Consider the following 19412-nt stretch of genomic DNA (forward strand, 5'->3'; position numbering starts at 1 on the left):
TGTGAACCATCACAAGCAAGAAGTTCAAAACTCTTGAAGACTGAAAGTTTTGGTCCTACTACAAAAAACACTTTGCGCGATGAAATAAGATTTGTTGCGCAAAGTATGAATTCGTTGCTCAAAACCGTGCACGACAAAATTTTTGTCGCTAATGGTTTGTCACGCAAAGCTCATGAAGAGAGGGTTGCGCGATCAAAATTAATCTTCGTCGCGCAAAGTTTTTGGATTTTTTTTGGTATTTTATTTAATTAAATTAATTTAATATTTTGCATGACGAAAATTGTTTTATTATTTCTCTTATTTTAATTTAATTATAGTAATTGTTTGCATGGCGAAATATTTGGTAGCGCAAGATTTTTTGAGTTTTTACTTTTTTTTTAATGTAATTTAATTTATGATGACTTTATTTTTCAATTGCTTTAATTTAAATTGACACATTCAAAATAAAATTACATACGAAAAATACTGATCAAATTATTCATAATATAAGTTATATATATATATATATATATATCTAAAAATTAATAAAGTACATTAAGAAAATCCTAATGCAAGTATATTGTAGTGGTGCTGGCATGGGATATGGTCCGATAGCATCCTAATTCTTAACATCTCAACTTTCTCCGTCAAAGTCACGACGATTCCCTACGAGAAAAAAATGGTCAAATAACCAAGAAAACAACACAAAATAATACCAAAAAATTGGCATACCCCAAATCTGACCCTCAAACTCCCCCCTCACCATATACCCGACCCCAAACCCCACCTTAAATCCAAAATTAGCTCCAAAAACACATTAATGAAAAAAAATATTAAATTTTAGGGAGAAAATACCTTTTAGCAAGATTGAGAGTGAGTGAGAGATAGGAAGGAGAGAGTGTGAGACAATGAGAGGAGATAGTGAGAGAGAGAGAGAGAGAGAGAGAGAGAGAGAGAGAGAGAGTCAGAGGAGTGAGTGTGAGAGGGTCGGATTTGGGGAGAGGGGAAGAGAAAGTAAAGGTAAGAGAATAGAGCGAGACATTGAGACATTTGTGGAGTTATTTTGGTTTTAAAAACCGTATCACTTTGTGCAACGAATAATACGATTGTGCATGACAAAAGATTGGTCACATAAAGCCTTAAAAAAAAATTCCCACATCCCATTTTTGGCGCCCACCCAAATTTTTTGGATTTTGCACGATAAAAAGATTGGTTGAGCAAAGGTTTGCGCAACGAAAGATTGGTCGTGCAAAGTTTTAATCATCAACATAAGATTCAATTTTATCCGTGGCATACACCACATCTCTCAAATGGCAGGTGAGATTGTAAGCCATTACTCTATAATAATCACCCTTCACTAATCAAATTGTTTATAGTATCATCAAAATTTATATTTAGGTAATTTAGCCAAAGGTCAATAAAATTTTTACTATTAAGCCATATATCAATGACATATTTGTGTTTTGGACTTTATCAATGATATATTTTTATTAATTAGGCATAGGTCAATGATTAATGCCACATAGGCTTTAAGTCATTATAAATAGTTAGAATTTGACTATTCTATCATTTACTGTCTCTTTCTCTCTCTATAAATGTTATATGGGGTTAAGCTATTATAAATATGGATTTAGATCATCTCCCGATCAATTTGTGGAGATCCTTCGAGCCGATGGATCTCATCCATTGATACAAATCCAACGGCCAAAATCTCTTATCCTTCCTCTTTTTCCCTCAACTCTTCTCTTTTTCCCTCACTTCGAAGCTCTCAACCTCGAACCACTAACTCCTCAAATTCGAAATTAAATTCAACCCCACCTCAAAATCAGCCCCAACATTACCACAACCCACCCAACCCACGACCACCAATTGAAAGTCCCTCACCTTACCCTCTCCAAAATCAGCCCCAAACACCACCACATCCCTCAGTTGCAAGTCCCTTGACCTTAAAATCTTAGTCGATGTTAATGAAACAACAAAGAGAGGGGTCGTGCAAACCAATGTCTTTTGGTTGCAGAGATCTTTTTCATAACTATGGAAGAATTAGAGTGAGAGAAATCTCAAAGATGAAGAAGAAGGAAGAGATGACAAATAAAAAACTAAAATAGTAAGGGATAGTGAAAAAATAAATCAGACTTAGTGCACATATGACCTGCAATTGAATTTGAGGTTTCTTAACAACGATGCGGTGTAGGGGTGCGAGGGAGAAGTAGGAGTTGAGGGGGAAGAGAGGCGGGGGAGGAAGATTTGGCCGTTAGATTTCTATTCCTATAGAACTGATCTTGAGAGGATCTGAATCCAACAAATAGTTAGAAAATGTATATTATATCACTCTCTCTTGCCCTACGTTTACATAAAGGAGTCTACTCAAGTAAAAAAAAAAAGGGGAACCAAGAAACAGACATTGCATTACAATGTTCTAATGCAAATGTAAAAAACATAACCAGGAAACAGACACTACATTACAGTGTATGAATCTAAATGTAAACAATAGAGCTAGGAAACGAACATTGCATTACAGTGTCTGAAGCTAAATGTAAAATCATGAGTTGCATGAGGTGTGTAGGAGACATGTGAGTGATGGAAAAAGTAGAACTAGGAAACGGACACTGCATTGCAGTGTCTGAATCCAAATGTACAAAGGAACATGTTGGAGGTGTGTGAGTGATGGAAAAAATGAAAACAATAAATAGACACTACAACTCAGTGTCTCAATCCAAATTTAAAAAGCAGAATAGAGAAACAGACATTGCATTGCAGTGTCTGATCCGTATTAACTTATTCAAAATATAAAACTATAAGAAAGAGAGTGTTAATTGAAGTGGGTGCCAGCTGTAGTTGCAGATTTTGTAATTTTTGTTTATTTTAAATGCATTTAAGTATCACAATACATGATTGATCTATTTATAAAATTAACATAAATATTGTTGGTCTATTGTTGCTTGTGAACCATCATAAGCAAGAAGTTCAAAACTCTTGAAGACTGAAAGTTTCGGTCCTTTAGAGCCGAGGGATTAATATAAATTATGAATCTAATAGATGCGAATACAAAGATGTAAACTTACTAGCCACAATTTAAAAATCTATCAAAGTTGCAAGTGGTGGACTGTCTTTGTGGATAAGGATTTCCTCTTCAACTTATTACCTCTTGGATTCAAACTCCCCATCCTCATAGTTTAGATGAATTTAATGTAGATTATCCTATTGTTTGTCAAAAAAAAAAAAAAATCTATGTGCGTTAAGGTAGGGAATAAAATCACACAACTAGGGCCGTAAATTAGCTCGAAACAATTTGAGCTTGACCAGGTTCCACTCGTGTTTGGCTCATTGAAGTTCGGTTCATGAAGGAACGGAGCAAAGTTGAAAATCAAAGTATAAAAGGAACAAATGGAATGTAAAACTTTATTATTAAAAACAAAGAACTACAGTTGCCAAGAAGGCTACATGAACTAAAGAGTCTACATCTTGACTGAGTTGTTCATAATAAATACAAGCAGTCCTATATATAGAAAGAAATCCTAAACTTAACGGGCAAGGAATCCTAATCCGTGTCCTCCAAGTAAACTAATAAAAACCATAATAAATTAATTTTCCAACACCTCTTGTCAAACCATGGTGGTAACAACATGAACTTTCCAAGAAGGAAACCAATGGCCAAGCAGATGTAGATTCCAATTCCAATGCAACCAACGACAACCGAGAGCAACCAATGATGGGAGAATCCACTCAGTTTATTTTGAGTTTTCTACTCGTTTGGTTTTGGATTTGTAATTTTGTGGGATTTGGATTGTGAAAGTTTAAACACTCTTTTGTATCACCATTTATTTAGTGAAATTCCTCGCTGTTCTTCGTCCATGGACGTAGGCTTTTATGCCAAACCACGTTAATCTCTTGTGTTGCTATTTTGAGATTGTTTGTTTTAGCATTCGTTTATTATGTTGATATTTAGTATTTTGTTAGAATTTGCTTCCACTTGCGCATAAAAGTACGACACAAAGAAGGCACGGCCTCCTGACTAACCACTGTATGATGATTTGGTTTCTTTGTATTTATTTTACATTCAGGGTTTCTTTAAGGAAATTAAAATAAATTAACACCACTCATACCAAGCTGAACCAATCTTCGTGACCCGGGATTGGATCAAATTTTTAGAAGCCCATGATCATGTCAATTTCAGCCGAGGGATACGTTTCCCCAACGATGTTTTTGTTTTAAATTTGTGTTGATGAATACTTTGAATATGACTACTATGATTGCTTGGAGTATATTTAAGGATACTAATTCAAATAAGGCACTACTTGGTGCGTAAAGAACTAACCAAAGTTGTGAGGATAAGTAAACAATTTTAGAGGCTAAACGTCGGTATTTGCAAAATATGGCAAGGGAGTTTAAAATGTCTTGTGGTGAATAACTAGTCGAGTATTAGTTGTACATGTGGTATTTAGACCTCTTATTTAAACAACTCTCTCTCAAAAAATGTGATAGGACCCAATCTTATTTTTAAGACCAAAATTTGATTGGTGATTATTTAAACAACTAAAACTAATTAAAATTTGTTTGTATGTTTATTTTATAGCAATGACAAACTCTCTCTCAAAAACCTCAAAGAAGACAAGCTTACTGGCCCAAACTTTCAATATTGGCTCCGCAATATTCGCTATGTCTTAACTGTTGAGAAGTTAGCATTCCATATGGATGCGGACCCTCCTACTAAGAAGTTATCTGATAACGCCACTCAACAGAAAAAGGCGTGAAAGGAAGACTTTGTTGGAGGCTAATGAGACATCGCATTGCTATATGCTAGTAAACTTGAGTCTCGAACTTCAAAGACAGACAGACAAATGAAAACCGCCAAAAGTTATCATCGATCAACTTGGGAAGTTGTTCGGAGAAGATATCCGCACGGTCTGCTTTGATGTTGTTAGGGAGTTCATTTGATTGATGACATAAAGAGGTTTGGGGTTGATCTTTATCCTGGTCTTCAACATAACATCATACTGCAATCTGTACCGGACTCATTCAGCCGATTCTTTTAAATTACCATACGAATGACATCTCGTGTACGACACAAAAACTGGTCCGGATGACGTCCATCGCTTGCAAAGATATCAAGAGAGATGAGGGGAGCAAAGAGTTGCTCACTGATGAGTAGATTTTATATTATATATTTTACCCTAATCTTAGTATATTTTGGTTAATATTTTACAAGAATTTTGATACTTTGAATTGTATTTCTAATATATGACTTTCGACTTCCTCTGGAGCAAAACAGGATCAAATGGACGAATTTTGGAGTAATTAATTCTAGTCGGAGGATGTTCGTGAGTCACTTAGCTTGATCGTATCAAAATCTGGGATTTTTCCACTAAGCGGTTATTTTCTGGCGATAAAATAAAGGAGCGATGCGCAGTGCTGGAAAATGACGTTTTTGGGCTTAAATTGCGTTTTTGGAGCCAAGATGACCTCGGATAGGTTTGTGGCCTTCTGGAGAAGTATTCAGAATATTCCAAACATTAAATCCAGCTATATTGGGCCAGTTTTGGAGTAGCTTATAGGTCCAAAACGTGGCTGTTTAGATTTTAGGCGAATTTTACCATTTAATTTAGGGTTATGTTTCCTATTTTATTTTATTATTATTTTTAGTTTCCTAGTGGGAATAAATGACCTGTTTTTAGGGTTTGTGTGGGGGGGGGGGGGCTTAGCAGATATAATTGGTTGGCCGGCTACCATATTTCGCTACGCTTTTCTTTTATGCAATTTTGGAGACAGAGAGAATTGTTAGGGTTTTGAAGACTTTTTACTTGAAGCTGCTTTCAATCATTTTCTTGAATATATTTTCTATGATTCTAATTATGAATATGCGTAACTAATTCCTTTTGCTAGGGCGAAGTCTTGGGTCTTAGCATGAATATGTGATTTTTATTTAATTGCTTATGATTGATTGCATGCATACTTTGAATTGTTAATTACCGGGAAAAAAACTATCTAATTGTCTTAATGTCTGATCACCATTAGGATCTTTAGAAAATTAATTTGATGCAATTTTGGTCGGAAGGTTCCCTGAAATTGACGTTGGCTTCTTGTGATTAATAATTATAATTTCACTTAGGATGAATACCACGTCTTAAGGATTGCATGGTTTTTCAAAGGATTTTCATAAAGAATAATGAGTCTTTCATGTTCAGATTTGATCCGAATGTCCGAACGGGTTGCATGTTAGATATACGTTCTATGTTGGAGGTTCCAAGTAGAATATGAATTAGGAAAATCTAACCTTCAAAGTGGCATGTGTAGATCATAAGTAATTGGTAAAAGTTCATAGGATTGCTAGGTGATGGTGGAACCCTAGTGCTTTCTTAATTTGATTTCTCCCAAAACTGATTTCTTTTTCCCCCAATTTTAATATTGCAGATTGTCTTATCTTTAATAGTTAATTTCGTTTTTAATTTAAGTAGGTTATAAAATCAATCATCTCAATTTCTACTTTACAATAACTAATTGGAATTTGGTTAGTTTAGAATTATTTAATAATCCCTGTGGAGAACAACCTTGCGAGATTCGTTTATATTACAACAACCTTGTGATTCTTGCAAGTATAATAGGAGTTTTTAGCTCGTTCACATGAGTAGTAAAATCCCTATCACTCACCATGGGAGAATCATCTAAATCAAAGCCCAAAAAGAAAGCTAAAGCCAGTACTTAAAAGTTGAAAGCCAAAAGCCGCTAAGATCTTAGGTTTAATTTTCGTTAAAGGCGAATTTGAACCACATTATTATAAGTCCATTGTTCATTATTTAATTTTTTTATTAAAGGGATAAACAAGATCAATTCAATCTAATGATTTAATTATTGACAAATTAATGTTTGTATTAATTAATCAATGTGATATAGTTAAAGTGTTTGAGAAGTGGGAGCTTGGGTGATGCACTTTGTTTGTATCACGCCATTAAATTCATCGAGTGGATTCAAAATGTTTGACATAGTGTGAGTGCAACTTGAAAGTATTTTAGAAGTGTCAAGTAAAGTTGTAAGGAGACTACAGAATTCAAAAGTTTAATTTGAAGCTCTAATCCAATCAAGAGCATCAAGTTTCCCTTAACCGCAGATTTGATGGGGCAATAGCTCAAGCCATAAGACCTTATAGGTTTCATGGAGTAATTCTTATCAGCTTCTAATTCATATCCAAGTGAGATATGAGCATAAACATTCTTAGAGGCGATAATCGAAAAAAACGTACTGGACACCATTACTCAATGAGTGATGAATGCATATAACTGGGACGAAATTCGTAATAGTACGAATTGTCGTGCGCATCAACTACCTTTTGTGTAAGTGGGAGATTATTGGAGTATGCCCGAAAAGTAATTGACGTGGCAACACGTAATTGGTTATTCAAGGTAACCGAATGTCGAGTCATCGACGACAAAAGGCAAGTGAGAACATTCGCCGAGCACAGGACCTAATAGTAGATTAGGAAACTTCGTTATTGATTAGAATGATCCAAGGAATAACTAGGAATAACTTAAGTAGTAAGGACCAGATGTAAAGATGTTCCAATCCTGATATACGTAGCCTATGGATCTTCGGTCTAAAATTATCTTCCTAGCCATTGGATGATGAAAGGACTATCAAACATAAAAAAAAAAAAACTTTGCGCGACGAAACACACATCGTCACGCAAAGTCACTTTGCATGACAAAACTTTAAATTTCGTCACACAAAGTCTTTACAAAAATAAATAAATAAAATAAAATTATTTTTTAAAAAATCTTTGTGCGACGAAACCAAATATTACGTCGCCTAAACCCAATTTATTTTTGTTTTTATTTATTTTTATATTATAAATTTTAAAATATAGTTATTCTCATAAGTTTTTATTATTTTTTAAAAACTTTTGCACGACAAATATCAATATTTCATCGCCTAAACTTTGCTTGACCAATTTTTCATTGTGTAAGATCGTATCCTTCGTCGCACAAAGTGCTACGGTTTTTAAAACCAAAATAACTCCTCCACAATTTTCTCAATGTATCTCTCAAGTTCTCATACCTCTGCTCTCTTTCCCTCTCCCCAAATCCAACCCCCTCTCTCACACTCAATCTCTTCTCTCTCTCTCTATCTCTATCTCTCACTCTCACTCACTCTCTCATTATCTCTTCTCAGCCTCTCCTCTCTCTCTACCTCTCACTTACTCATCTCTCTCCCTATCTCTCACTCACTCTTAATCTTGCCAAAAGGTATTTTCTCTCCAAATTTTAATATATTTTACATTAATATGTGTTTTTGCAGTTAATTTTGGGTTTAGGTGGGGTTTGAGGTCGGGTATAGGTTGAGGGGTGGAGTTTGGGGTCAGATTTGGGGTATGCCAATTTTAGGGGAGGTTATGCCCATTTTTTGGTATTAATTTATGTTTTTTTTTTTATTATTTGACCATGTTTGTTTGTTTTTTTTTTTTGTAGGGAATCTGTCAGGACTTTGACGATGAAAGCTGAGGATTATGATGCTATCGGACCATATCCCCCACCACCACCACCCCCAAAACAAACTTGTATTAGGATTTTATTATTGTAATTTGTTAATTTATATGTATATTATGGATAATTTGATCACTAATTTTCATATGTAATTTTATTTTGAGTATGTCAATTTAAATTAAAGTAATTAAAAAAATAAAGGCATACAATTAAATTAAATTAAAAAGGTAAAAATTCAAAAAATCTTGCACTACCAAATATTTTGTCGCACAAACAATTACTATAAGTAAATTAAATAATAGAAATAATAGAAAAAAAATTCAATTTAATTAAATAAAAAAATAAAAACTAAAAACTTTCGTCCGCAAAATCTTGCACTACCAAATATTTCATTGTGCAAAATATTAAATTAATTTAATTAAATCAAAAATCAAAAATAAAAAACTTAGCGTGACGAAATATTTTGTCGTGCAAAGTACCTTCGTGTTTCGTTGCGCAAACCCTATCTTCACGAGCTTTGCACGACGAACCATGCGTGACAAAAATTTCATCGCACAAGGTTTTGAGCGACAAAATCTTACTTTGCGCAACAAATCTTATTTCGTCGCGCAAAGTGTTTTTTGTAGTAGTATCAACAAAGGCCCATTTGTGTCATATGCATTAATAAGTCTTGGACAAAGCATGTAGTGACATGGAATATGTATAAAGGTGCTCGTCTATGAGATCGAGTTCACTAAATATTAACCAACCATAAAAGTGTACGAAAGGAAGATTTCCTACTTGTCAATCATTCCACACTTTTGAGTTATAGATGCTACTAGTACTTATACATGAGGCTTCACTGGTTATCTTGTGTTAATGAAACTGATATCAGTCTCACCTTGAAGCTCTCAAACAATAGCGGAGCCCTTTAGTGGGAGGTTCGGGATCATGTGTATCAACATGGAGATACGTGAATGCACAAAAAGGAATCTGTCACCTTCTAGGTGATCATGAAGGTTGATATTCTAGTAGCCTATTGACGATCTATCTCCAGAAGCAGTCTTTGGCCAAAGCAACGTACATGAGATACATCATGGCGATCATATTCATGCTTAGCATTTGACAAATGTTCCATTCTCTAAAATATATGATTGGAATATAGTAGACAAATGAACTTAATTGCATTGTAACTGTAACTAAGGTTCTAAATATGTGTTATATGAATTCAAACATATGCTAACTAATCTAGGTAGCTGAAACTCATTGTTAAATGTTACTATTCGGTTTGTAGATATTCCTATAAGGTTGAATTAGAATGGTTTCTAACTATGTAAAATTGATGAAGTCTGAATTTAATATGAATTGTTTATAGAAATCTTTTTTCATTTTATATTTGATTAATCGGTTTGGGCCTTATATTTATTATAAGTTACTTGAACTAAAATAAATAAGGAAGTCTAGTCCGATAGAAAAGACTGAATTAACAAAATAAATAAAATAATAGCGAATCAGGCTAAAACCAAATAACAAAGGGGGTGTGCGGCAAGCCCAAATGATGTCTCTTAAAGACATATGGCACACATATATATGATAGTAGATTAAATTGTAATCTACGTTTGTTGCACCGGACTATTTCGGACTGGACTAGCTTTAGGGACTAAGCTAGACTGGCTTAGACTAGACTAAGCTGGACTGATTTAGGGAAGTGTTTGGTGTAGCATTGGACTAAGAAGCAGGATTACAATATTATATTATTTTATATTAATTTACTATATATCGATTAATATTTTATTATTATTATTTCTTTTTCTTTTTATTTCTAGAATCCTCTTCTTCATTTTGGAAAGATCTCGTCCATAAACCCACTTAGGCAAACTGACATTCCACTTTGAGAAAACAAAGCAGCAATCCATCTCGCAAAGCCTTCTCTCTCGCGGGTAACTCTCAATTGTTCATCAATCTTTGCTCTTCAATTATTAATCTATCTCTTATCAATTTTATTTTAGATTTTGTGCTTAAACCTTCATGGGTTTTAATGGATATTTCAAAATTTTGTTTTCTGCCCCTTTCCCTTTTTCCCCATTTTTGTCCCTCCGCCTCTCCCTCCCATTTCCCTTTTCTCCCCATCTTTGCACCTTTTTTTTTTGTTACCAGTGTCTCCCTCCCCTTCCTTTTGTTTCTCTCATTTCTCCTCTGTATAATGTTCTGTCTCCCATCGCTCTCTTTGTATTTATTTTTTCTATTTTCTTCAAATTTGGTTCTTGTATTTTCTAGGCAAATCATAGTTGGTCAAGAAAAATCACTCAGAGTCATTGCACCAATGCTAAAGTTTTCAATCTTGCTGTCAGCGGAAGAATCTGGATCACCATCAGACCCATTTTTGCCGTCGTTCAGGTAGACCCAGATGGAAAAAGACACCAAATCATCGACCCAGATGCCAAAAGGGCGCTGGGTTTATGGGACGAAGGAGGGTTGGTGCTGCTCATGCGGGTTTGAGCGACGTTGCTTGCAGAACAGGGAGACGGGACTAGCAATCCCGTGGTTTTTAGGGGGTCTAAGACCTCTTAGTGAAGCCTTTAGTGTAGGCGAGTCCGGGCTAGTCTCATTAAGACTAGTCCCGCATGATAACAAACATCAGACTGGACTAACTATTAGTCCAGTCCAGTCCAGTCCCACTTAGTGAGGACAAACAAACGCTCCCTTACTGGCTTATGGAATGGTTGAATATATATGCCTAAAATGTAGTAAGTACAAACAAAATAACGATAAGAAAAAAAAAAATAGGGCATCATATTTAAAAAACAAGTACAGCAATAATATCGTATTTCTGCAGAAAATACACTAAACTGACAAAGAGTGAAAAAAAAAATGAAAAAATAATAAATCAAGAATTAATATTGATCTCGCAAGTCTGATCACTTGCACTGCAAACTTTTGAGCGTCTTTGATGACAAATCAAATGCAATGGTACAGTCCATGGTGGAAGATTTCTTCTTCTTCATTATCAACATAAGTTCAACCTTTCCTGTCAACTTAGCCGCGCTGTTGAGAGTCAACACCCCGCTGTTCAATTCACTGCCAAGATTAGAACTGCTCAATGCACTTGAACTCAAGCTCACCTTGACGTCAATTTTTTTGGTGGAAAGCATTCCAGCCTTGCTCTTTGGAATAGAAACTTGCCCGACAGTTGCACCTTGGTACAAAAACGTGACAATGGCTGCATCAAACTTGTATGGACCAAAATTTGTGTTCTTGACTTTGATTTGGGTTGAGAATTTCGTGTCGAATGAAGGTGTTGCTGGGGCGGAGTTGAGCTCTTGGACGTTGATGTTGCCTAGTCTGACTTTCGGGGTCTTAACTTTCAGGACAGTGAGACTCATCGCTGTTATGACCATGATCTGAAACACAAGGAAAATACCAATGTAAATGGCTAACTTGATTCTCTTCTTGCGTTTCAGCTCATCAACGGATTCCAAAGACTCTGCATCACTTTTTGTGTAACCATTTGCCGGTGCTAAAGGATAAACCTGTTGGTTCTTTTCGGCCATGTTCTTGTGATTGTTTGAGGTGTATGTTTTCAGGGATGAAACTTGGAAGTGAAGGGAGTTTGTGGAAATGACGGAAGAGTTGTGCGCTATATATAGCGTTTGGAGTTTGGCCTATTTTCAATAAGTTGTGTAGGGGAATGAGCTTCCTGTAAAGTGAGAGTTTCAAGGGAAGAATTTGATTGCAGACGCGCCAAACGCGTCCAAAGCCAAAGGTGAACTTACTGTCTTCTAGATGATCGACGACTTTGGCGAAGCATCTAATATACACTTTAGATCATCTTATATTGTTATTTTTTCTTGCAGCTGTCTTGACATTGACATTCAAAATATCAACGGAAGCATCTATTAGTACACTTTAATATTTATAAACTTGGACAAGAAGGACATTTCTAGGGTGATTTTCACACTATCAATTTCTCTTTTTGCACTTTTTAATTAATTATTTATTTTTCTTTAATTTATACAATCGTAAGACTAAAAAAATGTAGAAATACAGTAGCAGAAAAAAAAATATTAGATGAGTGCAGAGGAGAAAATTGAGGACGAAAAACACTTGTTTCTGTTTCTTATGGAAAAAGTAGAATATGGGTTCTCAAATTATAATATTAGACTGAAAGATATTTCATATTAATCCAGAAAAAACAAGGCTTAAGAAACTTAAATTAACATCCAAGCTAATATTTTGTTTCACATGTGATTGATATGATTATTATAATAGAAAGCACATAACTCATAATACTAAAGTACAGGGAACATTTTAATATAAACTTTGCCTAGAACACAAACAATTGGATCTCTACAAGTCTTACAGAGAAAGGCACCTCATGTGTTATTTTGTATTTTATATCCATTTCTTTGTATGCTATGTGACACAAAAGACTTCTTCCTACATACAGCCGTCTAGATTGATCCCGAATGTCAAAAACCCTACCCTATACGCGCGTTTTGGTTACATTATTTGAGCATTTCCTAGAAGCTTGTACCACACAACATTAACCCTCTATATATAACACACTACTCTTCCATCATGTCCACAAACTCCCTCCACTTCCAAGCTTTCATCCCACAAAGAAACTAGCAAAAGCTAGCGGATAACTAACATTGTTTCCACTTTCACATCAGAAAAGAATAAGAAATTAATATGACTTGGAAAAGAAATGATGAGGAATCTTTGCAATCTGCTGATGAGGTGAAACGCCAGAAAAGAATCAAGTTGGCCATTTATATTGGTTTTTTTTATTGTGTTTCAGATCATTATCATAACCACGATGAGCCTCACTGTCATGAAAGTTAAGACCCCGAAGGTCAGGCTAGGCAACATCAATGTCCAAGACCTCAACTCCATCCCGGCAACACCTTCATTCGACACTAAATTCACAACCCAAATCAGAGTCAAGAATACAAATTTTGGTCCATACAAGTATGATGCTGGCATTGTCACGTTTTTGTACCAAGGCGCTACTGTCGGGCAAGTCTCTATTCCAAAGAGCAAGGCTGGAATGCTTTCCACCAAAAAAGTTGATGTAGAGGTGAGCTTGAGTTCAAGTGCACTGAACAATTCCAATCTTGGCAGTGAATTGAGCACCGGGGTGTTGATTCTCAACAGTGCGGCTACGTTGACTGGAAAGGTTGAACTTATGTTTATTATGAAGAAGAAGAAGTCTTCCACCATGGACTGCACCATTGCATTTGATTTGTCATCAAAGACGCTCAAAAGTTTGCAATGCAAGTGATCAGACAAACCAAGTAGCGCAGTACAGGAGGGTGGAGTTGAACTGCATTCTTTCTGTAACATCTTTAGGATTCAAATTGCGAGTGAACAAGACTAGTTCTTGATTTATTATTCTTTATGCGACCTTGAATTTGAATTTGATACAAATTTTTTAATTATTTTTTTAACCATTTATGCCAGTTTTTCCTTTCTTCCTGTCTCCAATATATGGTGCAGTTTCAAGTTTAAAACCTTTTAGATGTGTGCATTTTTACGCGTGTACTTGACTCTATCATGGTTACTGTGTACTTGTTGGGCTAAAGGTTGCTCTTTAACTTGGTAATGTAAAATGTCACTTCTTCCCTGCGAATTAATTGTTCCCAATTGTGGCTGCCGCTAGATTTGAACGGCATCATTCTATCCTCACATATGTTTCTTGTGAGCTTCGTATAACTGTCAGTGAGTGTGAGTTTCTCAGAATCTGCTTTCTACAGTAAGACAGTCCTCTCAATTCTAGTGAGAGAAAATGTTTCATCTCTGTGAAAAATCATGAAAGTAGGAATCAATTCTTCTTGTATTCTCAAATTGATAAGCATTGCCTATTTTGAAATTATATGTTTTGATGATATATCGTTCTAATTATCAACGAAAGCTTTTGAGCCGCAGTTCATTTGAGAGAAACTTAAATATTTTCACTGTTGGATGCAGATTTCATACTAGCTGATCAGTATTATTTTTCATATCAGAGGATCACAAATCATTCTCTGTATTTGTGTTTAAAATAAACTTCTATTTTCACAAATCATTCTGTATCTGGTGACTGAGCTTGGATGAAGATTGAGTTGTAACGATGGTTGCCTTCCTGAAACAGCTTCGGTAGAGGAGACTTGAAGCTACAGAGGAACTCGCTGCCACTTAGATTAGAATTGAGTGATCATTGAGCTTAAATGTGTACTTGTATTGCCATTCAACTGTTACATTGTGGTGGTTATTGACTTCTAGATGATCGATACCAAGAAAAAAATGTTGGAATTTAAGTAAATTAACAGAAACTCTAATCACAATTCACAATACATATATATTTATATATCCATCGTTAGTCTCAAACCTTAAACCCTTTCGATCCTTGAGAGGTCTGCCAGTTTCGATCCCATGACTAATTGGATTTGAACCTCCCTCAAACCCAACAACATACATGGATGTCAAGTAGTTTCTTCTACCCACTAAGAGACCTTATGTTCAGATGGTGATAGAGCCAAGAATGCTGAACGTTTTTCTCTATGAGCAGGGAACTCTTGCACTTATAGAAGCAATGACAGCCAACTCCCATCTATCGTGGAGGGTTGGTTATTTTCTCATTGCTTCAAATCCCGATCATGGAGAGGTGGTTGTGATTAGTGCTTCCTTTCAAATGCACGATGTAGCTTTCCACGTATCCAAACTCTTATTAATTTGTATTACCAACATATTATTTCTCCTTTATCTTTTACTAGTGGAGTCCACATAGGATTCTTACATTCTCCCACATGGACATTAACTAGTTCTGAAATAATATGTCCATGACAAATTATTCCTTAGTGATCACCTTTGAGTTTATCGCAGCTATCATCATATACACATCCATCAATATTCGTTTGAGACTTGAACCCTAGAAAGCAATGCATGCAGTGGCGGAGCCAGAAATCTTACCACAAGGGGTCTTAGTGTAAAAGTCCAAATAAAAATTTAGGATGGAAAAACATAATGAAAATGAAATCATAGTACTTTCATTCATAATTCATAACGGAAACAATATTACAAGCTATAATTGTCCACGACGAGGTTTCATATTTTGAAAACGAAGCATTATAGCTTCATTTTCAATACAAGCAAAAATATCTCTCTCAATATAAACAAGCAAGCTATCACTCAACCATTGATCTCCCATTTTGTTCCTAAGTGGACCCTTAACAATATTCATGACAGAAAATGCTCTCTCCACTGAAGCAATTGCAACTGGTAAAACTAAAGACAATGTAATGAGCAAATATACATAATTGAATACTTGATGCATCCTTATCTCCACCAATTTTTTTGCAAGATCACCAATCCCTTCCAATTGAGAGAAATCACTACTGAAACGCACATAATGAATATAAATCTCAAGTTGATCTTCAAGTGCCAAATGATCCTCATCCGAAAAGTCTTGAGGATAAAATTGAGCAAGACGAAGTAACTTTGGTTTATCAAAGGCTACAAATGAATCTTTCGGACTCAAACATGCCAAACAAATAAGCAACTCAGTATTTACCTCATTAAAGCGATCCTCTAACTCCGTAATTTGCTCATCAATGACATAAATGAAGAGCTCCACACGATAATGATGACGATTCGTCTTTATTGGAGCATTACGCCTTGACCTCCCTGGAAGTATAAATGCCTCTTCCATGTTAGGAACATCAATATGATGTTTTTCACAAAAAGAAGATACTTCATCAACCAATGCATCGAACCCATTATTCCTCATCCAATGTAGCTTTTCCCTGCATGATTTCATTAAAGCCATTGCATTCACAATTTCTTGATCCTTCATTTGCAATGTTTGTGACAAATCATTTGTGAGTCCCAATATGACTTTCATCAAGAAAAGGTGAAACACAAACTCAAAAGTACGTATGTCTCTCATTAACTTATTTGCTTCACCCGCACTTTCATTGGGATTATCATCAATAACCATTTGAAGCACATGAACCACGGATGAAAACATGGAAATGATGCTAATCAAGGTACCATAGTGTGAATTCCATCGTGTGTCACTGACACGTTTGAGACTTGGTTCTTGATTTAAGCCTCGCCCCGTTATAAGACAATCGTTTTCAAAAGCTATCACAAGCTCTTCTTGAAGTTGTTGTCGAAGTAAATCACGCCGCTTACAAGATGCTCCAACATAATTAACCATACTATTAGCCGTTACAAAAAAAGAGGCAATGTCTATATTCTTCTTTGCTACAGCAACAAGAGCTAGTTAAAGTTGATGTGCAAAGCAATGAACATAATATGCACAAGGTTGTTCTCTTAATATCTTTGTTTTAAGGCCATTCAACTCACCTCCCATATTGCTAGCACCATCATAACCTTGTCCTCGTAGCTTGGAAATGCTCAAACCATTGCGAGAAAAGAATGTGTCAATAGCATCCTTTAGTGAACTTGAAGTAGTGTCGGTAACATGTTGGATACCCACAAATCTTTCAATTACATGCCCGTTGTCATCCACATAACGCAACACCATAGCCATTTGCTCTTTCACCGACACATCACGTGCTTCATCCACCAATATTGAAAAGAATCTATCTTTTAGACCATCCATGATAGCATCAAGTGTTTCAAGGGCACATGAATTCACAATTTCTTTTTGAATGGAAGGAGTTAGTAATTTGAGATTCCCCGGAGCATTTTCCATCACAACTTCTCTAACTTTATCATCATTATCTGCAAGGAATTTCAATAGCTCCAAGTAATTTCCCTTATTGCTTGAAGTGGCACTTTCATCATGGCCACGAAAAGCAAGACCTAATAAAAACTTAGTGCACTTGATTGATGCATTCAAGCATGTGCGATAAGCCTTACGAGCTTGGTCGGAGTGTTTGCTCACTGCCGTTTCAATATGTGTAGCTTGATTCATCAAATTTGTAGCAGCTTCTCTAACCTTATTATGAACACTCCCAACCGTTCCAACATGCATCTTAAATCTTTCTCTCCTTTTCTTCCAAGTCTTAAATCCATCTCTAGTGAAAGCTTCACTACCCATTTGTTCAAAATTGGTTTTAAAGAGATAGCAATAGAGACAAAATGCCGCATCTTTAGATATACTATACTCCAACCAATCAAACTCATTAAACCATAGGGGAATGAAGTGTCGATTAATTCCGGACATATTAGTTATTGGGAAATTATGACCTCTAGGTTGACGAGGTCCTTTTTGTAGATATGATCTTCGGACCTCATCTCTCATATTAGCATCATAATCTATCATTTGAATTCTTAATCCATGATCAGCTTGAAGATTACCCAAAACATCATCTAACTGACTTTGTCTTGAACTTGGAGTTCTTGAACTACCAACAGTATTCGAACTACCCGAACCCGATGATGACTTTCTCTTAAAAAACCGTTCCATAATAATTCTACATATACAAAATATTCAAAATAAATACTCACAATATAAACAAACCATCAACATAATCAAAATAAATATGAATTGGATTTCAATTAAATTAAATATATTCTACATATACAAAATAATGAAAATAAAAACTCACAATATACACAAACCATCAACATAATCAAAATAAATATAAATTGGATTTCAATTAAATTAAATATATTCTACATATACAAAAAAATGAAAATAAAAACTCACAATATAAACAAATCATCAACATAATCAAAATAAATATGAATTGGATTTCAATTAAATTAAAGATATTCTACATATACAAAATAATGAAAATAAAAACTCACAATATAAACAAACCATCAATATAATCAAAATAAATATGAATTGAATTTCAATTAAATTAAATATATTCTACATATAGAAAATAATGAAAATAAAAACTCACAATGTAATCAAATCACCAATATAATCAAAATAAATATGAATTAGGTTTCAATTAAATTAAATATATCATACATTATACATAGGGTTTAGAACTTACTTGAATTGTGAAATTTCACAATAACAATGTCAATGAGCAAATATAAAGAGAGCTGGCGCGGCACCTCAATGGTGGCAGCAAGGGAGGAGATGGAGTTGAGGGTTTGGGGGGGGGGGGGATTGAGTTTGGACTTAGGGTTGGAGGAGGAGAAAACAAAAGAAAATTGGGGGTTTTGGAATGGGGGAGTCGGATCTGTGAAAAAAGAAGAGAGCTGCCTTTTTTTTTCTTTTTAGACCTGGCCCAAAATGACGTCGTTTTGGCCAGGTCATTTAAAAAAAAATTGACTGAGCCAAAACGACGTCGTTTTAGCCAGGTCATTGAAAAAAAATTGCCTGGGCCAAAACGACATCGTTTTGGCCAGGTCATTTAAAAAAAATTGTCTGAGTCAAAACGACGTCGTTTTGGCAAGGTCATTTAAAAAAAATCCCTGAGCCAAAATGACGTCGTTTTGCCCAGGTTGTTTTAAAAAAAAAGGCCCGCGCGGGCTCCTCTTTCTTCTTCAACCTGCAAGGCTGCCTTCTTTCTTTCAAACATTCCGTCGAACAAGTGGTGTGCAGCTCCAAGGGATCGAACCAGCAGCTCCAAGGGACCTCTAAGGTTATTTCCATGGCTTCCAAGGGGTCGTGCGACCCCATTGACCCCACTGTGGCTCCGCCTTTGAATGCATGTACTAATACTGCACGCACCCTAGAATCACAATCCTCAAAACCATATTATATGATGCATTTGATATACCTTTATATATACATTTCATTCAAGTAATTTACTACTCATATCACTACCAAACCCTCCCACATTTTTACCTAGTATACCTTCATAATTCCGGTTTCAAGGCTTCATTCTTAACCACTGGACATTAGCCCCTCACATTTCTGCATAACAAACTAAATCAATATGCTCTTTGGAACACTGATTAGTTATTTAATTGCATGTAACAAAATTAAACCTGTATGACATCGTCAATTCTTAAGTTTGAAGGAAAATTATCCAAAGTCTTGCAATAGAAGATACAACAAAACAT

The 19412-nt window shown here is 35.4% G+C and overlaps 3 protein-coding genes across 3 annotated transcripts; 1 reads left to right on the plus strand and 2 right to left on the minus strand.

The window, feature by feature from the left end:
* Positions 1-11350: 11350 nt before the first annotated feature.
* Positions 11351-11983, minus strand: LOC139196866 (late embryogenesis abundant protein At1g64065-like). Its single transcript, XM_070823214.1, has one exon. The coding sequence runs from the start codon at positions 11981-11983 to the stop codon at positions 11351-11353; it is 633 nt and encodes a 210-aa protein (XP_070679315.1).
* Positions 11984-13251: 1268 nt separating this feature from the next.
* Positions 13252-13716, plus strand: LOC103417702 (late embryogenesis abundant protein At1g64065-like). Its single transcript, XM_070823216.1, has one exon. It carries the CDS (start codon positions 13252-13254, stop codon positions 13714-13716), a length of 465 nt encoding a protein of 154 aa, XP_070679317.1.
* Positions 13717-14496: 780 nt separating this feature from the next.
* Positions 14497-17850, minus strand: LOC103426372 (uncharacterized). The gene is made up of 4 exons (XM_029104192.2): positions 16782-17850; positions 15985-16679; positions 14803-14870; positions 14497-14608 (listed from the first exon to the last, which is right to left on the minus strand). The coding sequence occupies exons 1-4, from the start codon at positions 17848-17850 to the stop codon at positions 14497-14499; spliced, it is 1944 nt and encodes a 647-aa protein (XP_028960025.2).
* Between the last annotated feature and the right edge of the window lie 1562 nt (positions 17851-19412).

Source organism: Malus domestica, chromosome 06 (genome assembly GCF_042453785.1).
Source record: "Malus domestica chromosome 06, GDT2T_hap1".
Lineage (NCBI taxonomy): Eukaryota > Viridiplantae > Streptophyta > Magnoliopsida > Rosales > Rosaceae > Malus > Malus domestica.